General features: G+C 43.4%; 3 protein-coding genes across 7 annotated transcripts; 2 read left to right on the forward strand and 1 right to left on the reverse strand.

Annotated features, from left to right (window-relative positions):
- Positions 1 to 2,320: 2,320 nt before the first annotated feature.
- On the forward strand, positions 2,321 to 7,897 carry LOC105185364 (uncharacterized). Of its 2 annotated transcripts, none has more exons than XM_011144778.3 (2): positions 2,321 to 2,721; positions 4,859 to 7,897. In XM_011144778.3, the coding sequence occupies exons 1-2, from the start codon at positions 2,599 to 2,601 to the stop codon at positions 6,482 to 6,484; spliced, it is 1,749 nt and encodes a 582-aa protein (XP_011143080.1). In that variant the 5' UTR covers positions 2,321 to 2,598; the 3' UTR covers positions 6,485 to 7,897. The 2 variants fall into 2 exon arrangements, with proteins under 2 accessions (XP_011143080.1, XP_011143081.1); XM_011144779.3 differs by lacking the exon at positions 2,321 to 2,721 and adding an exon at positions 4,404 to 4,505.
- A 1,050-nt stretch (positions 7,898 to 8,947) lies between these two features.
- Positions 8,948 to 15,599, forward strand: LOC105185365 (centrosomal protein of 162 kDa). Of its 2 annotated transcripts, none has more exons than XM_011144780.3 (6): positions 8,948 to 9,139; positions 9,296 to 9,577; positions 9,724 to 9,823; positions 9,903 to 13,495; positions 13,669 to 13,830; positions 13,895 to 15,599. In XM_011144780.3, exons 1-6 carry the CDS (start codon positions 9,101 to 9,103, stop codon positions 14,117 to 14,119), a joined length of 4,401 nt encoding a protein of 1,466 aa, XP_011143082.1. In that variant the 5' UTR covers positions 8,948 to 9,100; the 3' UTR covers positions 14,120 to 15,599. The 2 variants fall into 2 exon arrangements, with proteins under 2 accessions (XP_011143082.1, XP_011143084.1); XM_011144782.3 differs by having other exon boundaries at positions 13,669 to 13,814; positions 13,895 to 14,128.
- A 733-nt stretch (positions 15,600 to 16,332) lies between these two features.
- LOC105185363 (caldesmon) lies at positions 16,333 to 20,689 on the reverse strand. 3 transcript variants are annotated; one of them, XM_025298232.1, is made up of 5 exons: positions 20,566 to 20,689; positions 20,198 to 20,366; positions 18,287 to 19,912; positions 16,631 to 17,863; positions 16,333 to 16,509 (listed from the first exon to the last, which is right to left on the reverse strand). In XM_025298232.1, exons 2-5 carry the CDS (start codon positions 20,359 to 20,361, stop codon positions 16,467 to 16,469), a joined length of 3,066 nt encoding a protein of 1,021 aa, XP_025154017.1. In that variant the 5' UTR covers positions 20,362 to 20,366; positions 20,566 to 20,689; the 3' UTR covers positions 16,333 to 16,466. The 3 variants fall into 3 exon arrangements, with proteins under 3 accessions (XP_025154017.1, XP_011143079.2, XP_011143078.2); XM_011144777.3 differs by having other exon boundaries at positions 16,631 to 19,912; positions 20,198 to 20,362; XM_011144776.3 differs by having other exon boundaries at positions 16,631 to 19,912.
- Positions 20,690 to 27,371: the final 6,682 nt, after the last annotated feature.

Genomic DNA, 27,371 nt, shown 5'->3' on the forward strand with positions numbered 1-27,371 from the left:
CCATGAAGACCGCCAAGTCATGGCGGCGGTGTGTGTTTGTAATGTGTATGTGAATACCCGATGCGTATGTAGTAGTGCGTGGTAGTGCGTATGTGACACCTGATGTGTCTACTACTATTTATGTTAGTAAAACTGCAAATCTACAAACGAGATAATGCCGAATAAGTATTGTAAATTTCAAAAATACGAACAAGAAAGAATATCATTTAAAGATGTGTGTATTAATAAGGTGTTGCTAATCTAAGTGTTTGGTAAAGGTTAAAATTAAATTGAATATATACAGTTCAAAATATGTCAAAGTATTTGTATTAATATTTTTTACATACATATAAAGAATAAAATGCAACTTATGTGTTATTAAATAATATTAATTTTGTAAATTTGTATCTGTTACTTGCAGGATTTCTATCTTTCGTTGTTTTTGTAAGTGAATACATTCTAATATTAATAATATTAATAATATTAACATAATATTAATAATATTAACATAATATTAATAATATTAACAATGTTTAATTGCAAGATAACCCTCACATATTACAAACCTCGAACATTTATTATATATAAATGTATTCTACTTACTTAAATAAGTGATATCCTTTTTTATTCGTATTATTGCAATTAACAATGCAACATGTACTTGGCATTATCTCGTTTATATATTTGCAGTTTTACTAATATAAATAGCAGTAGATACGACGCATCAGTGTAGACACATCAGGTATCACATACTTACAGTACAGCACTACTACACACGCATCGGATACTCACGTACGCACTACAAACACACACCGCCGCCATGTTTTGGCGGTCTTCATGGCCGAACCGGAAAATAGGCGGGACACAGCTCTTGTATAGGTCAAAGATCGAAGTTAGCAATCTAGTATAGTATAGACATCTGTGTCCAGCAAGCAATCCAGCATGAAAACAAGCACCGTGTGCCGCTGGCTTTAGAATGAGACAACTACATTTTTTCTCACTTTAACTTATTGCACTAGTTCAGTAGTGCAGTTAAAAAGAACAGATCAGATATCTCAGGTAAAGCAGTAATCACACTAGCGATTGCCGATTGAAGCAGCGTTCCGATAGCTAGTATTAAAAATCTATAGCTCGTGGCACGTATATTATAGAGTTTCAGTACTGACAGTGGCCGTGTTCCAAAATTCACTGCCAGCGCTGAAAAGTTATAGTTTGCGTGATACAAATTATATATTTTCAGTACTGGCAATGAATTTTGGAACATGGCCAGTGAATATCGGAATGCAGCCTGAATTGCAATTGCGATTGGCGATTTACCAACCAACCAGAGCAAAACAAGCATGGATTGAGATTGGTGATTCACACTATTTTAATTGCCAATCGCCAATCACAATCGTAATCCAATCGGCAATCGCCAATGTGATTACGGCTTTAGCTGTTCCGCAGAAAAAACTAACATCAATATATTTCTTTTCCAATACTTTCCCACAAAAGAAATAGGTCTACCAATATATGTATATCTCTAATTTAGAGCCACTTTTAACTTCCGAACTAAAAATATATTCCTGATTTATAGTCATTTTTAAACTGGATCTACAATAGTGTGGTAAGCTTTAAGCCGTAAGAAATTGCCCAATCACAATCAAATATAAAAAGAATACTCAATTATGATTGGTCAATTTTTTACGGTTGGAAGCTTACTACACCCGTTGTAAACCTAATTTTATCAAATCTCGATTAAACTATTTATATAGATTATTCAAACTATTAATTCCTGTTTTTAAAATATAACTCGTCCCTTTAATTAATTAAAAAAAAATTAAGACAACCGAATTCAATAATCTGAATTCTATGATATTGCAGGGAGCGCTTTTATTCGCTGTCAATGAAGTTAGTTCGCCTTCTGATCGATTCGTTACAAATTTTCGCTGCCAGATCCCACTGAACTCGAAATACCGGGAAGGTCACATCGCGAGCTCGGTCGCTCCTTTTACGTGGGTGGCGGTGAAGGGGATCGATGTTTCGCACGCTCGACCGTGGTGAGAGAGTATCCGGCTCCGCCGCTCGTCGACCAGTACGGTTGACCCACGTTTGTCCCGTACCGGCTGATCGACGCTGCGTTACCAGCTTGGTCCTCGCGGGATTTGCGAGCTCCTTCGAAGAGCGATACGTTTTATCGCGCACGGTGGCATCTCTCTTTCTCTCTCTCTTTCCGTCTCTTTTCCTCTTTCTCTTTTACTATCGTCCGTTTTTGTCTCTCTTCATCCGATCGGTCTGTCTCTTTTCCTCTCTATCTGTCTTCCTCTCCATCTTACACACACACTCTCTCTCTCTCTCTCTCTCTCTCTCTCTACCTCTCTCTCCCTTTCCCTCTCTCTTTCGCTCTATATGCTGCGGACTTTTTGGGATCTCCTGAGTAGGGCGCGAATGCACACAAGTACGAGACGCAGATAGGAAGAGAGAAACGGACGAGACCGGATAAAACGAGCGGGCGAGTGAGCGATCGAGCGAGCTAACGCCCGCGCGTGCGACGTCTCGCCGCGCGAGGGCTGAGAACGGCGACGCAGCGTGCTCCGCTAGCGAGCGAGCGACAAGTGGAGAGAGACACGAGCGCGCGGCATGGAGACCCTCGAATCGAGCCGCGTGTGCCGCCTCTGCGGCCAGCAGTCCGGTATATCCATCAACATCTTCGATGAGAATGAGAACCATGTCAGGAAAATCAACACGGTGCTGCCGATCATGGTATGTTATGCTCCGTCTTTCTCTCTCCCTTTCTGTCGCGCACCGCGTTCTCTCTCTCTCTTTCTCTCTTTCTCGCCCTCTTCCTCGCCCTCTTCCTCTTCCCCTTCTCCACTCTCTCTCTCTCTCTTTTTTCTCTTATTCTGTCTTATTCTCCCGCTCCCTTCGCTGATTCTCCTTTCTACCAGAGGGTACGCGTTATCGCGCTCTTATGAGTACGAACATGTGTGCGTTCCTTCGTGACTCCTTGTCCTTGCACAATAGCACCCAAGCTCACCCTTCCGCCTCTAACCAACCACTTGACCGAAGAACGGTGCGGCCTCTCCTTTGTCCCGATCCTCCCTTTGTCCTCTCCCGCCGCTGCGATACCTAAGCGTGCATTTTTCTCGCATCGCTGACGGAAAGCCCGGGAAAGCCATAGAACGACGTGAGGAGCCTGTCTCAGGTGTTTTTTGCACGATAGATTACTGGTAAAATTCGGGTCTGGCTATGCATCCACGTGCCCCTTACACGGGGGGACGAGGGTGAGGTAGATAGGTCGCCGGCCTCGCATACGCGAGATGACTCGAGCGACGAGTAAATTCTTCGCGAGCGAATCCCCAGGTTCTGGCGATCCCATCGATTCTGCCGCGAAAGTGAGGTTATCGTCGCTTTCGCGCGCTTACGGCGTTCCGAAATGCGCCGAGGGCCGCGCGGATTATTGCGTAACCCGCGTGGCTCCAATGATCTCGTCGAATTTTCACGCCGTCGTGAATCGCGGGGGTGGCAGTAGGAGGCGGAGATTGTTTCTTTTTCCCGTTTTGCATCTGGAACGCAGCAGTCTGGAATCTCTTGCGTTTTCCTGCGCACTCGGCGTCCTGCTTCGTCCACCTTCCGCTCCTTTTCTCTCCTCGCGCGTCTCACCGACGCTTGGCCATGGAGAATAATAACAATAGAGATGGAATGAGACAGAGCTATTCCTGTTACCGAAATCAATTAATAATGAAAAGAAATCAGGAACCGTCGAGAGCGAATCCCGTCGTCCATTATTTGACGACAAGATCGTTCTCGAGATTCATTAATCGCGATCATTCGGAGATAAGATATCTCCGAGTCGACCAGATTGTTCATTTATTCTGCATTAATTAATGAAGCGTGTCGGATTTCGCATTACGTCGTGTACACACCGATTTAACATCTGGATTTTTCTACGTGCTTAACATTCCGATGACATAAACAGCGTGATTCATGCTCGAACGACACGCGTGCGTTGTGTCACAATTTTCCGTGCAATGCAATTTGCATGCTCTTATCTACTCCGCTTGATGCAGTTAAATGCTTCAGAGGGGAACATAGAGAAAGAGAGAGTGAGAGAGACAGAGAGAGAGAGAGAGAGAGAGAGAGAGAGAGAGAGAGGGAGGGAGGGAGAGAGGGAGGGAGGGAGAGAGGGAGGGAGAAAGAGAACGTATATTTATTATTGATTGTAAATTTATTGATTGTAAATTATGAATTGGCAATAAAATTCATGATACACTTTATTCGTTCAACTTTGAAGCAATTAGCGAGGACAACCGGTTATCCCGCACCGCGATAATATTAATGAACGGGAGTTTCCAAGTTTGCAACTTGCTTCGCACGTCATTGCACACACATACACACACACACACACATACACATATATACGCATACACATACGTGCCTTACAAAAGCGCTTGCCTACCTAAAGTAACGAGATTCGATTATTCCTCTTTCCCTTGTCGCGACACGATAATTTAGTTCCGCAGCTGCTGTGAGATTCGCATGAAGCCGTAAGTCGTGCACGTCCGTCAGCAGTCGAACGTGGAACGGTCGAAGAGTTTCGGTGTGATAGAGCCGCGATAACTCTCCTCCTCGCGGGAACTCGGAGAGATTGATCGTGTGAGCTCGAGAAAGTTACGTCCGATCCGAGTAGACTCTGTAAATCTCTGATTGAAATAAATCAAGGTCTCCTCGGATTCTGGTGCGATTAACTTCCCGCAGCGACTTCTCGACAAAGTCTGTTCAGTCACATCTAACACTCGCCGAGCCGACGTTTCCCCGTTCTCGCTCCTGTATTATTTTCATCTTCTCGTCGAACTTATGAGCGGACGAATTCAAGGCAACTCTGAACGCTATTTTGCAGGTTCACGAGATGGACCTGCTGCCGAAGCACATGTGCCACCGATGCAGCTACAAGCTGGAGGAGTTCCACAAATTCTACGTGGACTGCCTGAAGACGGACACGACGCTGAAGAACCAGTTGTCCTGGATGCAGAAAGGCCACGGCAGCGGCAGGGAGAAGAACAGCGTGCCGATGGTGCATATCGAGAACGTGAACATTAAGACGGAGCCGTTGGACTACGATGTGTACGAGCTGGAGCCGATAGTCGACAACATCGACTACATCAACTCAATGGCGAACTCCGTGACGTTCCCGGCCGACTGCATACGTGACGGCCTGACATACGCAGCGTTCTCGCGCTACCGATGTTGCTGTGATAAGGACCAAAGCAGACGAAGGAGTAAGCTGTGTCGGAATTACGAGGGCTCGGTGTCCAGGTGCACCGAGATCGCGAACAACTCGCGGCGGAGAGCGGCTCTTGAAGACGCTTGCGTCAGGCTGAAGTCGGCTAAGCGGAAGGCTGCGTTCGCGTGTGCGCTTCAAAATCGACCACGAGACCGTCCGTCATGTCTCGACACTGTCGAAGAGGCGCGAGTTCGCCTCACCAGCGCGGAAGCCGAAGATACGCCCTCTCAGGACACGCGGAATCGTTCTCATAGTAGTAAGTACGTGGCGGTTGCTGAAACGTCTCTTCAGACGGCTGATTTCTCCAGCAGCACCGTGGTGAGAAACTTGAGGCCTAGGAAGAATTTGATAAACTACGCGCTGAACAAGAAGCCAATGTTGAATGTTCAGGGACCATCCACGAAGAATAAGACGAACCGCGCCAACTCGAGCGTAAATCCCGCGTCGGGCCTCGAGCTGACGCGGCAGATCAAAGTGGAGCAGCTGGACGAGCTGGAGGGACGTACCTTGAGACCGAGGATGAACGTTGTTAACTATTACGGACCGAAGAAAAAAAGTACAGCATCGGAGTCGGCACGTCGCGAGCAGAGAAAGAAATCAGAACTGCCGCGTTGCGCGAAGAGAAGCAAACTGGACGATGTAAGTCGGAGCTCGAAGCTGCAATCGAAAGACAAGGATACACCGAATGAGCTGAAGTTGAGGATAAAACAGGAAACTCCGGACGACTTGAATGATGTGATGCTCGACGAAACGACCAACGTGATGTCCGCGTTAGCGAACAACCATGCGAAGGTCGCCGATTTGCCGGCGACGGTGACGGCATTGGCGAGCAATGCCAGTGTCAATCTGCGAGACAGTGTGAGTTACCTTGGATCCAACCGATTGCAACCCGATGACAAGTTCCAGCTGATTAAGGACAAGTCGATCGTCGCCACGAGTACCAAGAACAGGTCTGTGAGGTCGAAGAAGGTCGGTCGTTTTATCAGGAATAATTATGCGTCCAAGTGCCTGAGGAGTCAGAATACCTACCTGAGGAACGGCAAGGTGCGCAGATACGACTACGTGAAGTGGTCGGTGAAAAAGCTACATCCGAAGAATCTGATAGATGCGGTAGCGAAGAACGCGAAGAAGGTACCGGCAATGCTGAAGTTGGCCGAGAGCATCAAACATTATTGCGAGACGTGTAACGTTAGCTTCATGAATATGGAACTGTTCAGGCTTCACGTGTGCTACTACGATTGATTTCCTCTTAGTGATCGTGTGATATTCGAACTATTGGATACGAAGGACGTCCAAAAGACGTCCGAGAGCTCAGGAAGACGACGGTTTTCTAAAACCCAAATAGACGCTCGGTAGAGTGAGAACTTTGCGCTGAATGACAAATATTTACCATAAAAACCAGAGATTTCTTTCGTGTGAAAGGATATTCACGAAAAAAGGCTTCCAGACTTCCATGGTAGATAGTACTAAGTAAAGAGTTATACTAGATAGAAAGTACTTAGTAAGTATAAATCGAAAAGCCAAGCCTCTTAGAGTTATAAACGTTTCCGATTTTGGCAACGCGCTTCCATCGATCATGCGCGATAAAAAAAGTACAAATATCTTACCATATTATTACTCCGATCTCTACGAAAAGTGTTCTGCGCGTGCCCTCTTTTCTCTTTACTTCGGGATGAATCGGTTGTATGGCTTTCTCGATCTCCCGACTTAAATTTACTGGATTTCCTTTTATGGGGATGCAAGAGAAGCTTAGTTTATTCTTCAAGCATCATAAATAATATGTAAGAATACATCAGTGAATTGAAGATGCAGCTGAACAGATTCGACGATACAGCTTGCGATACTGTAATTCAAAGATGTCAAGCGTGTGTAGAAATGCAAAGAGGACATGTAGAACTATAGTGTACTTATTGTGAACAAAGCGATGATAAACTAATAATATGATAAGATATTCATTTGTTTATCCAAAATTAGAAATTGAATTAAAATCGAAGGACGTTTGTAACTGTCTTTCTCTCTTTCTGAGAGAAAGTTGATTTTTCGATCTATATTTATCAGGTACTTTTTACTCAATATAATGAATATAAAGTATCCTGTAAGGGAGTCTGAAACCCTGTTTTGAACATCCTGTTTATTTACATATATAAGTGGTGTTGAAAATTTCGATTAATATTCGAATATTTTGGATAGTAGCAGGGGTTTACTTATGTTTAAGTATTTGGAAAATGATGGGACGGTTATCCGAAAAATGTGCCTGTCCTTGAAAATGTATTCAAAATATCCTCGTACTATCTTAGTGCCAACCATATAAGTTCTTTTTTTAAAAATCGGATCATTTTTTCAAAATCGGATCTTTTTTTCAAAATCGGATCTAATTAACAATATTAAGGATTCTAATGAAAAATTATGTATTTGTTGTTGCTTATACATCATATTTTGATTGTACATGATATTAGCAGCATGACAGTACTTGGCAATCGTTTGTTATAAATAAAGATATATACATTATACATATAAAGATACGTAATTGTGCTTACATATTTTTGCCGATTTACAGGATATTAAAGCTATGACGATCGTTGCGATATACGCTTAAGATTTTATGTAGTGATACACGAGTCGCCTTCAAAAAATAAGAATACGAATATATATATACATAAATCTATATAGAGATATATTTTATCAAATACAAGAATATATATATATGTATATGTATGTATGTACATATATATATATATATATTGAAATCGATGAGACCATGTGATATGTTGTAGAAGAATAACGACTGATTTTTTGGAGAATCTTCGTGATATGCAAATTGACAGACATAATAATTGAATATTTCTTTTCGTGCTATTTTCAAATTTTATATATCGACTTCGACATGAAATAAAAAATTGTGCAAATATATATTAATACATGTAAACATTATGTATTTTTTCTTTATAATAGCTTTGTACGTACAATCTTTTTCTTTTTTAATCAGCATAGAAGAATTTATCGATGCACAGTTGTAACTCACAGTTGTAAATATTACAAAAACGATATATGAATAGTTTTATATTAAATTGTGTGAAGAACTAATGGTACATAGGTTTATGAAAAAAAAGTATTCATTTTTTTAAAAAACTTTTCGCATGGATGAGGTAAATCCTCTCCAGTTATACACATAACGTGAATTTATCAATAATTGAACTATTTTAGTATTGCTATACCACGAAACTTAATAATCAGGTAATATTTTTACATTATGATTAATTCATAGTAGCTTATTACGACACTATAAAATCGTATAAGTCAACCGCGTTGACTTATACGATTTCTAATTGTTACAAAATGTGTCTCCGAATTATCTGTCTGTTAATATACAAATAAAGAAACAGAGATTGTTATATATATATTTAATAGATATATCTTTCTCACATATATATCATTCAATTAATAAATGTTATACGATTACATATATAACAGCGAGTTATGATGATTTGCAAAATCCTTAATAATATCGCAAGACTCCTAACATTCCTTCTAATATAACATTCTTTTCTACTCGTTTCCTTCAAAGTTTTACTCGAGATGTTAATGAGAATATGCAGAATATATATATATATATATATATATAAAACGACGTAACAATTATAAGATGGAATTTTTTGAAACACATCCGCGGCGCGTAAACGAGTAAATCTCACGGTCACCGCCGTAATCGCGACCGTGGCCGCCGCAGCGTCCGAGCGGCAATTGGACGAATCACAGGTGACAAACAAACAAAAAATATGGCAGATATCAGAGATTTCAATAAAGATGATCGTTTATACGCGGTGTTTTGAATTGATTTGACTCTAACCGAGAAGTGAGATGTCTTCGAGTAGCAGAAAATCACCACGAGTGGAAGACGTAAGTTTCACTTGCTATTGCACTCGCGAGCTACAATCTTAACCTAAATCTATCACTATGGATTGTTGATTTTCTGATTATATCAAATATATTGAAGTTTCCTCTGCTGAGGAGAGTAAATAAAAATTTCTATATTGTTGAATTTCTCTTCCTTAGTTAATTTCTACGGAAGATGACACCTTGGGATCCTCTATAAGTCTCAGTGTTGGGGAGAACTCAATACATATTAAGGAGAAAATCAAACCTATTAAAGAAATTGAGCAGTTATCAGCTGATAAAAAAGATGCGCAGGAGAAATGGTGGTTGAAAAGACCTGAAACACGTTTAGAAGTTTTAAGTGCCAAGAATACAGAAATTAAGATGAAGCAGTCGCCTACTCCTTCGTCAGATGTCAGCTCTTCTATGAAAGAATTTCTTGAGAAGGAAAAAATGTGCAAAGTAATTAATTAAATTACATGACATTGCTATTGCAGTGATGTGTAAAGCATATTTATTAACAAAAATTTATTAATGAGTTTCAAAACGAAGCTTTCAAATATTTTTATATTGTTACATTTTATATATTGCTCCAATTTACTTTTCAGGCTATGCCCAGGAGTGAGGGTGAAGTTAAAGATAAAGATGACACTCTGTGCGATATACTTGCATCTGCAGCTTTTGATAAATACCCATCAGATTTTGAAAGTGAGTATACAAATTTTTGTGGGATTTATATGATATGCGAGATAATATTGCATGTCTGATATGCTTATATTTCATGCAGATGCTACTGATGAAGATATCGGCAGCATATTAGAAGAAATGAGCAAGATTGCTGGTGCATTGAGTCCTAATTCAGGTCCTGAACGTACCAAATCGGGTGGCTCGAGCAAAGTTCCCACTGAAGAAGAGAAGTCTGTAGAGGAATTGTTGGAGGAAGCTGAGAAGTTAGTGAGGAAAAATAGCACCACTTTGTCAAAAAGCGCGTCCAAATCTGACACTCTAGTACCGGAAAATGGCCAAGACGAGAGCTTGAGTCGAGTGAGACAGTTAGAAGCTGACATTTTCCAGTTGATAGAGGAGGAAGTGCACAAAGAATCGGAAAAGATAAGGAAGAGCCCGAAAAACGAGAAGAAACGAGAGAACAGCCCGGGGTTTGAAATTGTTTATGAAAATTTGAGCAGTCTGAGACCACCGAAGACATTGGAACTTCAAAGGAGAAAATTCGAGGAACAGAAAGTTGAAATATCGAGTAGTTCTGATTTGGATGATCCGATCGAGAAGCACTCCAAATCCGAGGAACTAAAGAGTACAAAGAAGATAGAAATAGAGAAGGAAAATTTGCAGAAAGAGATTACGGACGTGGACAAGGATTTCTTCGAGGGTTTGCTGAAGAAATCCAAGGAGAAGGCGGAAGGTGGAATGTCCGGTAGTTCCAGTTTCGGGCAAGAAGACTTCTCGCATTTTTTGAAACTGCTGCAAGGACAAACGGATAAAAAGGAGCCAGAATCAAAAGAGCCTAATATGATATATGATCTTCTACTGAAATCCACTAACGGCGAAGTGGTCAAAACTGCCGGAGGCCAATTAGTGAATGGAAAAACCCCCGAGTTTCCGGAAAAGGAATTTTCTGAGATATTGGAAAAGGAATTACCGGCGACTAATAACACACATATAGAACACGAAATCAATGAGAGTGATTGCAGTGTGAGCGAAGAACCACTTAAGCGAGCACCGAATTCTCCATCAGTTGGAGTAACGTTCTCGAAAAGTGCTAATAACGAGTCCTCGAAAAAGTCCGCAACAAAAGGCGCGGAGAATAATAAGAACGCGCCAGAGAGCAATAAAAAAATTAATTCCGATATGGAATTGTACACGGTAGGTTTGACACCGAGATTAGAATTGTTCGCCGACGCGATACCCAAACTCATGGCGGAGAAATTAAACGAGAATGTTACGAAGGAGAACGCAGATAAAGCTGACTCAACACATAAGGAAACTCCATCTCCAGAAGAGAAGATCGAAGAGAAGGTGGAAAATACATTCCAGCCACCGAAGCCTTCCAAGGCAAGCTACCAAGAAACGTCGAGTCACAGTGCCTCGAGAAGAACTATAGACGTATCTAAAACTGAACGCATTGGCAGTGCACCGAATAATAGGCAAACGAAGAAGGAGATAAGATTCTGCAAGTCTAAGAGCTACGATCAGATCTGTCAACCTCCTCTGAGAACTTCTCTGGAGAATATCAGAGTCAATAAGGCGTCGGACGTGTCCAGGAAGCCTGCGAACTCGGCTCCTAGAAAATCACCAATGATAAAGCCAAAAATATCGATCCGGCCAACTCCAAAAACAAGTGTCGACCAAGCCCAGAAAACGAAACCTAAACCTAACGTGTTCTCGAAGCCAAAAATAGACTCGATCAAACTTGGTTCCACGTCCAGCTTGCCGGCCACGTGCAAAACGTCCCAGGTAAAATCGCCCGATAGCTACAGGAGGAATTTAATGGCTGCTGGTGACACGAATTTAGTGACATTCGACTGGAAGATGCTGTGTCGCGAGGAGAAGCATAAAAATGTGCTCTTGAAGCAACAGTTGGAGGCCGAGGCGAAGCTCTATAAAAGTCAAATCATGGAGATGCGCACGTCTTTTGAGGGAGAACTCTTCGCCCTGAAGAAGCAGAATATAATTTTGAAAGCGAGAGTTGACGAATTATCCTTGAACGAGAGGCGCCCGGAAATTCACGTGAAAAATGACATGAAAATAACGCTACTGGAACAGGAACTGGAGAAGCAGGAAAGTTTGATCCGCGCTTACGAGACCGAAAACAAGAAGATGATGCAGGACACGAAACGTCTGCAAGAAGAATTGAAGAGTTTGCAGTCCAAGCAGAAGAGCACAGTCTCGGAGGCGAACGACACGCAGCAGCTAGCCGATCGGGTGAAGGACCTTCAGGAAGAAGCCTTGAAGCTGAATCTCGAGGTATCCGAGTTGAGGCAGAAGAACGCCGATTGCCTGCTGAAGAACGACGACCTGACACAACAGAACAGTCTGCTCACGGACGAACTGGAGATGTTCAAAGAGCAGCTGAGAGCGAAGAACAACTTCATCACGGATCGGCTTCATGCGATGACCTCCGCTGAGTTGGACCTGAAGAGACAGATAGAGGATCTGAGTATCAAATTGAGCTCCAAGTCGGAGCAGTTGCGCGTGACGAAGCAGGAGCTGGACAAGATGCAGCAGAACGTGTTGCCGTTGGAGAAGGAACTGCTGGAGTTTAGAGTGAAGGAGGGCAATCTCCAGGAAAAACTGCAGATAAGCAAGAGTCATATCGAGCGCGAGAAGCAGCTCAGCCAGAAACTCAAGGATCAGGTGATCCTGGACAACAAGAAAGTGATGGATCTGAACAGGCAGGTGCGCGAGATGGAGCGTATACTCAAGAGGAAGAATCCCGACTCGGTGTCAGCACTTATATTGACTGCCAATTCGGGCCAGGAGAAGATCGGCACGGAGAAAGTGAAGCTGTTGGAGGAGAGGATAGTGAGTCTCGAGAGCGAAATTAAGACCAAAGATAACCTCGCGCAGCAGAATCTGATCGATCTGCAGCGAAAATTCTCTGATATGAGGGATAAGTACGCAACGCAGGTGATGGAACTGGAAGCGAAGCTATCGGAGGCTACAGCGAGGGAGCACAAGTTGTACAACGACATGTTCACGCAGACCACTATGAGATACGTCGAAAACAAAAGCGTGGAAACTAACCGAAAAGACGACAGAACTTTGGCCATGGACAAGGAGGATAAAAAGGATCAAAAAGCCGGGTCGAAGGCTGGACCGAAGTCTCAGAATTCGAAAGAAGATGCGCATCTCATCGCCACGATCAGAGGCCTGCAGCTAGAGATCACGAACAAGGACAGAGCAGTGTTGAAGTTAACCAAGGAGAGTCAAGAGCTCCAGAAAACGAACAGGAGACTGCAGAAGGAACGGGAGAAACTGCTGAATGATCGTAAGAGCTTCAGGAGCATGGACTTTGACAAAGTATTCCAGAAAACGAAAAATGGCGACGGGAATGATCAGAACTCGAACGTCTACCAGAACGGGCACGTCACCGACTCGCAGAGGCTGTCGTCATCGACCACCAAGCTGTACGATCCGATGCAGTACACGGAGACCAGCAAGAACGGTGTTATTAAGAAACTGACCAACGAGAATGACATCTTGAAGGAAGAGCTGAACAAGATTAACAAAGATTTTATGGCACTCAAGAGCAAGAGGCTGCACGATCTGAATATTCTGCAGGAGGAGCACGAGCGAGAGATGGCCACTCTCGTGAAAGAATATAGCATCAAATTCGGGGACTCTAAGGTGGTAAAGTTACAGGTTTGTGTAGCGCTGAGAACTTGGCTTGTCCCTCTTTTTTTTTTTTTGTTAGCTTCTTATCATCTGAAAGCAAGGTTGAAGTGTTTTCTCGTTTTAGCTTTATCGCAACGCACCAACGTCGCAGCGCACCAACTGAGAATTCCTAAAATATCATAATTTCTAATTATTAACAGGGTCAGATTAATTCCCAGGGAGCAGTCATATCACATCTGAAGGAGCAGGTGGAGAAATTTAGAGACTACAAAGAACAAGTAGTTGTACTTAAGGCTGAGAGAGAGCACTTGGAGAACAAAGTGAAGACATTGACCGAGAAAGTCAAGTACTTATCGACGCCGGTACGTGAGAAACGGCCAGGGCTTTTATTAAAATGGCACTCGGCACGGTGCGTTTCTGTTCCAGGGGACTGAGCAGTTGCAGTTACTGCAGGACAAAATCACGATCCTTCAGCAACGGCACGAGAGCAGGGAGATGACTCTGCAAACGCTAGTGCGCGATTTACTGAGAAATCGAACGCAGTGCGGGGACTGCAGAAACGAGAAAGGCAAGAACCGACAGCTCTGTTACTTCCGGCAGGAGCTGGATCACATCCTGGGGATGCTTCAGGAGATCGCTAACGTCCACTGATGTCATTGAATCGAGAATTGCTCTACGTAGTGAGGATCGATCTCGATGGAATTTCGGACATTGCGGGCATCACGACGACGCGCTCCTTGCGTTGAATTGCCGTACAAATGGGACAGTAGCGCACGTGGATGCCTCAAGTGAAGTTGCGTCGTTTTCGATTGTCACTTTGAAACGCCGTCGTTCCTGGTAATAAAGCGATCGCGCAACGCGATTTATGTAGTTCTCGTTTCGTCATCGAATATTGTGATAACTTTTACAGCAGTACGTAAGATTCGCAATTTAATATTAGGTAACTCGATAGAGAAAGAGAGAGAAGGAGGGAGGGATTAAGTACCTTAGGTATCGAGCTGTAGTTTCGTAAACACGTTTGTTCCGACAAAACGGTCGAAACTTCCGTCGGCTGCTCCAGGAAAGTGAGGATCGTTATTATTACGACGCGCATTCTTCTCGTAGTCTTTCTTGCGTCCGTGACATCGTTCGTGCTGCGAGTTCGTGTCTATCAGCGTTAAGTCTGCGAATCGACTTACCGGTAGACTCGGATCACTGCCAAAGAGGACGCTACCGCGAATTAACGGTAGCGCGCATATACATATATACCATAACGAATGCAGATAATTGAATTGCAAATTTTTCCGGTCTCTCTCTTCGTCGCTAATTTTCTTGCCAAGCGCGCAATGTCTTGCAACACTGCCCGCTAATTTAGCATAATCGTTATCGTCCCACGCAAGTGAAGGAATTACTTTTTAACGAGTTTTAACGAGTTTTACAAGTTTTACCTCTCTACGATGGATAAGTATTTTTTTATCTATTTATTTATTTATTGACTACTAAAAAGGAACGTGTACATGTTTTCTTCTTTAATCTTTACCCATCGATGTTTCGTTCTGGCGATGAATTGTAGGGCATGCCAATAAGAAGAAAGAGAAAATAGACGTAAATAGAAAGTTCTCTTCGCAAAAGAGTTTCTTCCAAAGGTAAACGATATCTAGTTTTTTACGGATGATTTTTCCAAACTTCGCTGTACATAGGCATTAAGATGATAATTCGCTGTATTTATTTCGGATAATACTCAGCGTTTGTTCGCGATCAACGAAGTCAAGGAGGCGCGCTCGGTTATATCGGGCGTAATCTCTCGTAAGCTCCCTAGTTTACTACTACTGTTGTCAAGCCTAGCGGTTGGTTTAACGATCTCATCTCGAATGTAGCCATGTCTGTAAGCGCTCATGATAAACGCAAGCACGTCGCACAAATCGACGTGGCCGAGATTCAGGGACGAACAATCGACAGAACGGAAGACGCGTGTGCATCTTGAGCGCGTTGAGAAGAAGAGTTGTCGGCGTTTCCACACGGGGCAATTACTCGTCTTCCCGAGACTCGGCCACGTCGAGACACACACAATCACATCCTTTTTCTATATAGATATAAGCTGAACACATAATGTACAAAATTATAACTTTAATAAAGTTAATCTTTTCGTCGATGAAGCGAAATTTTTCTCACCCATCACGGATCGAAGAAATCAAAATTACTTAGATCAATATACCTAATTAATATCTTAGAATATTTGATATAGTCACTTGCATTTTTTCAATGAAGTTTACAGCGTTCCTAGTTACTACGAATGCAATAGATTTGCAAACAAATGAGAATACTACCGGTCGAAGCGATTGGTGAAAATATTGCTGTGATTTAAATCGTGAAAGCGAGTATTTTATTCAAGCTTAGACTGGATTTTGGATTTATACGAGCGCAGATTATAAGGTGAAAACATTCTTATTCTATGATTCAGGGTAAAAAGTTTACTTTATTTGAGTAAACAATTACAATAACCGTGAGTAAAATATAATAATGAATGAAATTTCAATGTGAAGCATTATTCATGTTTGGATTTCTTATTCGTGTAAAAAAAAGTGAATTTTTAATTCCAAATCACCGAATAAGTAGTTTTCACTTTAATCGCTCGATATCGGTGAGCCTTGAATTATATCGTCCGGACATGCGCAGGTGATCCTTCGCAATGAATTTCGTGTGGATGCATAAAAGAAAGGTCATTGAAAGCAGAGAGGGGAGTTCCTGTTAGAAGAGAGAATTACGGTGAATTCTTTAACTACGACTCCAACTACATAGATTTATTCGCACAAAATATATCATCTCAGATACACGATATAATTCTCTACAAGATGCACCAGCTGTACATTAATATACATTCTAAGAACTCTTGGATACATTATATATATTTTGCGATCTAACACTACAATTCGCGAAATGATAAAGCCGATAGAGAAGCAGATCTACGGAAGTAGCGGTTGTCGTTGCCGTTTCGATAGCCAGCTGTCGCCTCATTTCTTCACCACACTATAAAACGTTGCACCTGTTGCGCCACATTGTTCCTGCGAAGATGCAATGCGCTTTTAATAGATATCGATGCAAGAGATCGGTAAAATTGTTGGACACGTTTCTTAAATTATATTTCTGTCTAAGGATAAATCTGCAATTATTTTCATGTCTTACCTAAGGAAGGATTTTTTGCCACTATAGACAGAAAGCCCGTAAATGGTGCAAAGTGCGACGACGACAGCTTGCCTGATATAGTCAGAGGTCATGGGATACTCCAAGAACTCGTTCTTCACCAAGTTGGGAACAATCCTTGCTTTGAACTCCAAGTTTCTATCGACCCGTGTATTCTGCAAATTTCGTTCCCAGTTGGCGGACAGCCGCTCGTAATCTGCGACCTTGGAGAGCACCCTTTCAGCGGATAAACTGCGTTGCTCACGATTTTCATTAGGAACACGAGAAATCCTGACGACTCGGCGAAGAGAAGCTAGTCTCGATGACGGCTTCTTGACATTCAGACTTGATCTCTGACGGGATTGTCTAATAGTATCTCCTTTAAGAATATTTGTTAATCCTAAGTTCTCATCAATTCTTCGCTCAGCAGATCTTTGCGAATCGAGAACAGATCGTTTTTCCAGAGTCCTCCCGCGAGAAGTTCGCAATTCTAGGCTCCGTTCCAGGCGACGATCTGCCATCCTGGAATCTTCGCGTGATCTCGAGCCCTCAACAATTCTTCGCTCAGCAGATCTTCGTGAATCTAAGGCAGATTGTTTCTCCAGAATCCTCCCGCGAGAAGCTCGCAATTCCAAGCTTCGTTCCAGGCGACGATCTACCATCCTGGAATCTTCGCGTGATCTCGAGCCTTCAATTCTTCGCTCAGCAGATCTTCGCGAATTGAGAACAGATCGTTTCTCCAGAGTCCTCCCGCGAGAAGTTCGCAGTTCTAGGCTTCGTTCCAGGCGACGATCTGCCAACCTGGAATCTTCGCGTGATCTCGAGCCTTCAATTCTTCGCACAGCAGATCTTCGTGAATCTAAGGCAGATTGTTTCTCCAGAATCCTCCCGCGAGAAGCTCGCAATTCCAGGCTTCGTTCCAGGCGACGATCTGCCATCCTGGAATCTTCGCGTGATCTCGAGCCCTCAACAATTCTTCGCTCAGCAGATCTTCGTGAATCTAAAGCAGATTGTTTCTCCAGAATCCTCCCGCGAGAAGCTCGCAATTCCAAGCTTCGTTCCAGGCGACGATCTGCCATCCTGGAATCTTCGCGTGATCTCGAGCCTTCAATTCTTCGCTCAGCAGATCTTCGCGAATTGAGAACAGATCGTTTCTCCAGAGTCCTCCCGCGAGAAGCTCGCAATTCTAGGCTTCGTTCCAGGCGACGATCTGCCATCCTGGAATCTTCGCGTGATCTCGAGTCCTCAACAATTCTTCGCTCAACAGATCTTCGTGAATCTAAAGCAGATTGTTTCTCCAGAATCCTCCCGCGAGAAGCTCGCAATTCCAAGCTTCGTTCCAGGCGACGATCTGCCATCCTGGAATCTTCGCGTGATCTCGAGCCTTCAACAATTCTTCGCTCAGCAGATCTTCGCGAATCGACACCAGATCGTTTCTCCAGAGTCCTCCCGCGAGAAGCTCGCAATCCTAGGCTTCGTTCCAGGCGACGATCTGCCGTCCTGGAATCTTCGCGTGATCTCGAATCCTCAACAACTCTTCGCTCAGCAGATCTTCGCGAATCGAGAACAGATCGTTTTTCCAGAGTTCTCCCGCGAGAAGCTCGCAATTCCAAGCTTCGTTCCAGGCGACGATCTGCCATCCTGGAATCTTCGCGTGATCTCGAGTCCTCAACAATTCTTCGCTCAGCAGATCTTCGTGAATCGAGTCGTATTGAATTCGGAGTAATTCGTCGTATCACAACTCCTCCATGGGATCTCTTCAGTACTTTTTCGCGAGACGCTCGCTTTTCCAATCCCCTCTCAGGTAGCCGTCGTTCGAAGACTCTTTCCAAGGATCGAGATCCCTGAAGAACAACCCTGCGTTGCTCGCGAGCCTCATGTGAGAGGCTCATTCTTTCCCGACGTTGTGCAACCAGATCTCGTCGTTCTGTGGAATCGCGTGATTCGCGTTCACGGCTTCTCAAATCTCTGATCCTTGAAAGTTCTCGTCGATCCGCCGAATGACGATCAAGCGAACCAGAAGATCGAGCGAATCTTTCCCTTCGCTCTCGACTCGCGATCTCCTGAAGATCATAACGCGATCGTTCCTGCCGCGTGAAAGCGGCTCTAGAATTTTCCCTGCTCATCGTATTTCCGCGGGAGTCACGTGCATTTGCGATCCTCTGCGAGCGACTGAGCCTTTCGCGACGTAAATCCTCGGGCGAAGTCCGCGACGATGCTCGATCGAGAGATCTGCGATCGCGGAGATGAGTTTCCATCTTTCGACGCTCCACGAGATCTATCTCACGACGTTCCACCGATCGAGCCAAGGATCTGCGCTCAGAGGACGATCTACGCTCCCCGGCTCTCTCGTCTTTGGCTTCCATCGATCGCACTCGCCTGTTGAGCGTCTCTCGATCAAGATCGTTGGCACGTTCCATCGATCGAGATCGACGATCGTCAGATCTGGCGAGGTCTTTACGAGAATCCCTGCTGACAGCCGAAAATCGCGATTTACGTTCCTGGTTGGCGACGCGATCAAGACGAGCGCGACGGATCTCCAGAGATCGTTCCCGGCTTCGACGGTCGAGGTTATTATTGCGGTCGGTGTGCTGTCGTGCGATTCTCGCCGAGTGATCCAAAAGATTTTTGCGGTCCTCACGACGTTCGCTCGCGCGTCGTTCGGTTACATCGCGTTGCTCGACAGATCGGGATCTACGCTCGCGCATTCCGGCTCGTTGATCTACGCGACGTGCGGAATCACGAAACTCGCGGCGGCTAATTAGAATCTCTCGGGACTCGCGGCGATTGATCTCGTCCGGAAGCCGTCGCTCGATCGCCGAGAGCGATCGGCGATCGCGACGATCGTCGTCTCGCCGGTCCGTCGATCGGTCCACGCGACTTTGCCGGCGCACCATTTCATTAGCCTCGCGTCCCTCTGCGGACCTCGATCGGCGCTCCTTGAATCGGTAATTCGCTCTGCGATCGGCCAGATCGCAGCTTGAATCTCGGAGCCTGTTGACTGATTCGTTGTCGGGAGTGCGACTTCTCGATCCTGAAAGTCTCTCGACCATTCTCAGATCCCGGTTTCGAGAAGATCGTTCTCGAGCTTCTCGCGAGGCGAATCTGGCGGAGCGATCGAGGCTCAGCGATCGAGCGAGTGCGGATTTCCGGGTTGTCGGTGATATTCTAGACCCGGATACTCTGGTTTCATGGTCGTTAAACGGCTTCACATTTTCTTCCGACTTTGTGAGCAGGTGTGAAGGCATTTCGGTGAAGAGATTCATATTCGGGCAGGCGTCCATTCTGAAAGCAGTTGACCTTCTCGTGATTCTTTGCGCATTTCGATTCCGAGGAAGAGCGTATCTCGTAATAACAGGTGCAATTTGTAAGGAGCATTATAAGGAACACGATAAATAAATGAATAAAGAGCATAATTAAGTAATTTTAGGCTTTTAGGAGGTACGATATGACGTTTAAGAAATTGTGGAATATGCGTACAACGATTATTTGATTATTTATAATTAAGCGTAGAGAGGGAGAGAGAGAGAGAGAGAGAGAGAGAGAGAGAGAGAGCAATAATTTTCATACTCATGGGGAGCTCGATGCTCGAGTTCAGGTCCTGCGAGACTACCGGCATGTCCTTCCCTGTCCCTAGATACCAGTCCCAACGTCAGACATGCCAACGAGACTATCAGGAGCCCGATGTACTGCCAGGACCGCACAGGCAATACCATGTGGCGTGTACGTCTCATCCTGTCTTAAAATATTACTTTGATTAGCGTTAGGTACAAATAATAAGAAACAAATCTCAAGTACGAGAAAGGAATATTCTTCGTGCAGTTTCTAAGTTTTGGAAGAAAAAATGTCAACGCGAGACGCGAGGTGACGCGAGGTGACGCGTTATGGTTTTACTTTCGAAGAGCTTCTAACTAACGTGCTGAGGTGAGAAGTAATACCTCAGAGACTCGAGACCGCCGTGACCAAGTAGTTGCGAAGGATTCGGAGGACTTTGCGAGTTCCCACGAGAAGATGCTCTTCCTCGGTGCTCTGGAGAACTGCTGATGCCGGACAACCCGGGGGAGCGGCTTTTATACCCGCGGGAGCCGCGTGGTAATTTGATGGAAACGCAATTCACCTCTTATCAGCGGCGACCACATGGTGCCCCATACGCCAGCGCGACTGGGTCGCCGCGAACAAAGCGCGGGCGGGCAGCGTTGTAAGCAGAAAGATTGGAAAACCGCGACGCGCTCGGGTTAACCAGCAGGAAAATTGCGAATCGGACTATCTACGGGCGGCGGTCGCACATCCGCCACGTGCGTCACGTGGGTGATGCCTCTTAAAATCGCGTTAGAGTTCAATCCCGGAGGATCTGGACCGTGGCTCAATGAAACGACCGAGTGCAATTCGTTTCAAGGTAAACTCGATTAACAGACGATATCGATTGTCTTGTAATCTCGCGCGCTTTAACTACAAATTGAAATAAAAACTGTCACGAATATATGTATGTATGTTGAAATTTAATCGAAAATACAACTGCGTCGTTGGAACTTATAACGTTCCTCCACTGTGCAGCTAATTCTTCAATTCCATTTTTTAAGCTTCCGAGATTTCGAAACGCTGGTAGTCGTTAGAAAAGATCGTGAGAAGTAATCCCACGCAAGAAAATAATAATTAATTACAAATTTATAATTTATAATTATAAATGAATTATATATTATAAATTATTAAATCAACACGGAATCTCTTGTCAATATTCGATGTGTCATAAATGTTAATTTAATAGCTACAATATAGAATCTCATAGACGATAAATTGAAATAACGTCAACACTGATTACACTGTTTATAGACATTTATTTTTTATACAAAAACTTGCAGTACAAAATGCTGATGGAAGGATGTACTGTTTCTTATAAATATATACGCATCATTAAAATAAAATCAATGTATGTACATTATATCATTTATTATATATAAATATAAATATATATAAATATATTTATATTTATATTTATATATCTATATATTTATTAGGTATCGAATTTAATTTCCAAGTTTTCTTGCTTAAAAAACGCATTTATTTCAATGACAAAATGAACGAATACATTAATCAGAATATTTTCCATAATTTTTTATGGTTTTTTCCCATATTTCTGGCGAAAGTTGAATTCCGCGTTAATGGAACTTCTTGTCTTTTGAAGTGATCCAGTCATTGATCCGTTTTTTATGAAAGTCGGAAATGCAATTCGGTACCTAATATATCTATCTATATTTATATGTATGCATAGAGAGTGTGTGACGGGTCGATAAAGATTTTTTACGAAATTTAGGAAATTACGATTTACTATTAGGTGTACAACTTTGCTTCCGCCGTTTTCCTATAGATGGCTTTAGCGGTAAGTAGTGGTCGAAATAAATAGATCATAGACGTCATGCGATAAACTTGGGCATCTGTCAACATAACTCCATAGAAACATTAGTCGATTTGTGTCTGCATCATAAAGTTATTCTCGATTGAAAATGTCAGTTTACGAGCCAAATTCTCATCATTTGCGGGAGGTTTAAATTTTCTGCTTCAATATGAAGAAATTTGCGGCTGAGGCTCATCGAATGCTCTCAAATACTTATGGTGAGGCTGCTATTAGTGAAAGAACGTGTCGTGAGTGGTTTCAACGCTTCAAGAACGATGATTTTCACGTTGAAGACCGGCATAGTGGTGGAAGAGAGAAGGTTTTCGAAAATGCAGAATTGGAGGCATTACTTAAAGAAGACTCGTGTCAAAGTCAAGAAGAATTGGCACGATCATTGGGGGTGACTCAACAAGCAATTTCAAAACGCCTCAAAGACATGGGAATGATTCAAAAGCAAGGAAATTGGGTGCCGTACGAGTTGAAACCGAGAGATGTTGAACAGCGTTTGTTTGCTTGTGAACAGTTGCTTGAAAGGCAAAGACGGAAGGGATTTCTGCATCGCATTGTGACTGGGGATGAAAAATGGGTTCATTACGATAACCCCAAGCGCAGAAAATCATGGGCATATCCACGTCGACGGCCAAACCGAATATTCACGGCTCCAAGGTCATGCTCTGTATTTCGTGGGACCAGCTCGGCGTAGTGTATTATGAGCTGTTAAAACCGACTGAAACAATCATAGGCGATCGTTATCGAACGCAATTAATGCGTTTGAGCCGAGCATTGAAAGACAAACGGCCGCAATACAACGAGAGACACGATAAAGTGATTTTGCAACATGACAATGCTTGACCCCATGTTGCGAAAGTGGTCAAGACATACTTGGAAACGTTGAAATGGGAAGTCCTACCCCACCCGCCGTATTCTTCAGACGTTGCTCCCTCTGACTATCACATTTTTCGATCAATGGCACACGGCCTGGTTGACCAGCACTTCCGGTCTTATGAAGAAGTAAGAAATTGGATCGATTCGTGGATCGCTTCAAAAGATGACCAGTTTTTTCAACGCAGGATTCGTACACTGCCCGAAAGATGGGAGAAAGTAGTGGCCAGCGATGGACAATACTTTAAATCATAAATGTTTAACCAATTTTTTACAATAAAGCCTCGAATTTCGGAAAGAAACGGCGGAAGCAAAGTTGTCCACCTAATAATTTTACGAAAAGTTGTCGTTTCCTTGCGTGGGGAAGCTATCCTGCTAGTACCTTATATATAAGGTCTGGTAGTTAATTCTTTCCGATTTTCGACAATTTTCAATTTTCATTTAAAAATCGACAGAATAAGATTAATCAATGAAATATTCTCCATTGTGATCAGTAATCTTACGCCATTTATTGGGCAGTTACCGAATCCTATCACGATAGAAACTTGGTGGCTTTGAGGCTACAGTCATCGATGAAATTTCGTACGTTGTCAACTGTCAATACTTTAAAAGCGCAAAAGAACGGGAGAATATTTCAAATCTTAACATTTCTATTAGGCGTACAACTTTGCTTCCGCCGTTTTTTTTCTGAAATTCGAGGCTTTATTGTAAAAAATTGGTTAAACATTTATGATTTAAAGTATTGTCCATCGCTGGCCACTACTTTCTCCCATCTTTCGGGCAGTGTACGAATCTTGCGTTGAAAAAACTGGTCATCTTTTGAAGCGATCCACGAATCGATCCAATTTCTTACTTCTTCATAAGACCGGAAGTGCTGGTCAACCAAGCCGTGTACCACTGATCGAAACAAGTGATAGTCAGAGGGTGCAACGCCTGGAGAATACGGCGGGTCGGGTAGGACTTCCCATTTCAACGTTTCCAAGTATCAGGTGTAGTAAAAAGAAATCCATTATTTTTGCATGAAATTGAAGGCTTTAATTACCATAGTTAGAATGATCCGATTTAGGTCAAATATGCGCCGTTTTGTTCGATAACTTGTTGCCATTTTGAAGGTAATTTCATTATGCCTCTCTCATAGAAGCCCTCGTCCCTATTGGCAAAAAATTGAGACAGTCGATTTTCACAAGCCTCTCTTGAAGCGAATTTTTCACCAGCAAAATTGTTCGCCATGGACAGGAACAGATGGTAATCACTTGGTGCCAGGTCCGGACTATAAGGTGGATGCATAAGAACCTCCCAACCAAGCTCCCGGAGCTTCTGGCGAGCCACTATCGATGTGTGTGGCCAATAGGAGAGGAATTGTGTTCCATCAGGACACTGGCGTTGTCCTGATGGAACACAATTCCTCTCCTATTGACCAAAGCTGGCCGCTTCTGGGCGATTGCTTCCTTCAGACGGTCCAATTGTTGACAGTACAGTTCCGAGTTAAGAGTTTTGCCGTAGGGGAGCAGCTCATAGTAGATAATTCCCTGCCAATCCCACCAAACACACAGCAAAACCTTCCTGGCCGTCAATCCTGGCTTGGCCACCGTTTCCGCCGGCTCACCGCGATTCGACCACGACCGTTTTCGCTTGACGTTGTCGTAAGTGATCCACTTTTCATCACCAGTGACCAACCGCTTCAGAAATGGGTCGATTTTGTTGCGATTCAGCAGCGATTCGCAGATGGAAATTCGGTCCATGAGGTTTTTTTGCGTTAACTCGTGTGGCACCCATACATCGAGCTTCTTTTTGTATCCAGCCTTATTCAAATGGTTCCAAACGGTTTTTTGTGCAATCTTTAGCTCTTGGGCAATCGAAACAGTGCTTACATGACGGTCGGACTCGACAATGCCCATGATTTTATCGATATTTTCGACAATTGGCCTTCCAGTGCGTGGTGCATCTTTGACATCGAAATTACCGGAACGGAATCGACGAAACCAAAATTGCGCGTGATTGGCTGTTACAGTATGAGGACCATAAACACTATTCACATTTTCAGCCGCCTGGCTTGCGTTTTCGCCTTTATCGAAGAAAAACTGTAAAGTATAGCGTATTTTCTCTTTGCTAGTGTCCATCTTTGACGCGCGCTCAAACAAAACTGAGTCAACTAATCACAAAACTGTCAGAAAAGTTTTTTTAGTACGAAATCTCATCTTTTTAACGCCATCTAGTGAAACCCGATCGGACTTATACAACGCGAGATACAGATAACTAAAGCCATCTATTGGAAAAATAATGGATTTCTTTTTACTACACCTGATATGTTTTAACCACTTTCGCAACATGGGGTCGAGCATTGTCATGCTGCAAAATCACTTTATCGTGTCTCTCGTTATTTTGCGACCGTTTGTCTTTCAATGCTCGGCTCAAACGCATTAATTGTGTTCGATAACGATCGCCTGTGATTGTTTCAGTCGGTTTTAACAGCTCATAATACACTACGCCGAGCTGGTCTCACGAAATACAGAGCATGACCTTGGAGCCGTGAATATTCGGTTTGGCCGTCGACGTGGATATGCCCATGATTTTCTGCGCTTGGGGTTATCGTAATGAACCCATTTTTCATCCCCAGTCACAATGCGATGCAGAAATCCCTTCCGTCTTTGCCTTTCAAGCAACTGTTCACAAGCAAACAAACGCTGTTCAACATCTCTCGGTTTCAACTCGTACAGCACCCAATTTCCTTGCTTTTGAATCATTCCCATGTCTTTGAGGCGTTTTGAAATTGCTTGTTGAGTCACCCCCAATGATCGTGCTAATTCTTCTTGACTTTGATACGAGTCTTCATTAAGTAATGCCTCCAATTCTGCATTTTCGAAAACTTTCTCTCTTCCACCACTATGCCGGTCTTCAACATGAAAATCATCGTTCTTGAAGCGTTGAAACCACTCACGACACGTTCTTTCACTAATAGCGGCCTCACCATAAGTATTTGAGAGCATTCGATGAGCCTCAGCCGCAAATTTCTTCATATTGAAGCAGAAAATTTAAACCTCCCGCAAATGATGAGAATTTGGCTCGTAAACTGACATTTTCAATCGAGAATAACTTTATGATGCAGACACAAATCGACTAATGTTTCTGTGGAGTTATGTTGACAGATGCCCAAGTTTATCGCATGACGTCTATGATCTATTTATTTCGACCACTACTTACCGCTAAAGCCATCTATGGGTAAACGGCGGAAGCAAAGTTGTACACCTAATATCTCAAATTTTGTTCTGAGCTATGAGGGTAGTCCCAGAAGTACCTGATCTAACAAAGGAAACACAAAATATTTGGGGAAAAATATTTTTATTCCTCTATATAGTCTCCTTTTAGCTCAATACTCTTTCCCCAGCGATGTTCAATAGCTTCGATACCCTGTTTATAGTGGGAATCGTCGAGCTCCTCAAAATAGCCATCAAGACTCCACCTCTTCATTGTTGGCAAATCTTTTACCACCGAGCCATTTTTTCAAGTTTGGAAACAGAAAATAATCCGAGGGGGCTAAATCTGGCGAATAGGGTGCGTGAGGAAGTAATTCGAACTTTAACTCATTTGTTTTGGCTCATTGATTTTGGCCATCGCGATAACGGATGTGTGAACTGGTGCATTGCCTTGATGAAACAAAACTTTCTTTTTCGCCAAATGCGGCCGTTTTTTCTTGATTTCATCACTCAAACGCTGCAATAAGTTCGCACGACACTCGCCGTTGATTGTTCGCCTTTCTGAAGATAATCAATGAAAATTATCCTACGCGCATCCCAAAAAACTGACGCCATGACTTTGCCTGCAGATGGAACTGTCTTCTCCTTCTTTGGAGCCGATTCTCCTCTTTCAGTCCATTGTTTTGACTGTTCCTTCGTCTCAAGTGTGAAGTGACGGACCCATGTTTCATCCATGGTTATGAATCGACGCAAAAACTCGGTTTTATTGCTGCGAAACTTCACCAAACACTCGATTGAAACATCGTCACGACGCTATTTTTGTTCCAATTGCGGCACCCATCTTGCGCACAGCTTTCTCATGTCCAAATTTTCAGTCAATATGCGATGTACAGCACTTTTTGAAATGCCTACCATGTCTGCTAACTCGCGCACTTTCAGTCGACGGTCATCCAATACCATTTTGTGGATTTTCTTCACCATTTCTGACGTGGTCACCTCATTTGGTCGACCACTGCGATGATCGTCTTGGCAGCTCGTACAGCCTCCTTTAAACTCTGCCACCCAATATTTTACTGTTGTAAACGAAGGAGCAGACTCCCCCAGAGTAGAATCTAGCTCCGCTTTGATATTGATTGGAGGCCTTTCAAATGAAAGTATTGTATCACATAACGATGACCAATTTTTTCCATGTTTACAAATTCACTGAGAGCGTTCACTATTGATGGCTGCCAAACAAATACTAAACAACGTAGCGTCGTCAAACTTCAAACTTAGG

The sequence above is a fragment of the Harpegnathos saltator genome, unplaced genomic scaffold, assembly GCF_003227715.2.
Source record: "Harpegnathos saltator strain DR-91 unplaced genomic scaffold, Hsal_v8.6 scaffold212, whole genome shotgun sequence".
Classification (NCBI taxonomy): Eukaryota; Metazoa; Arthropoda; class Insecta; order Hymenoptera; family Formicidae; genus Harpegnathos; species Harpegnathos saltator.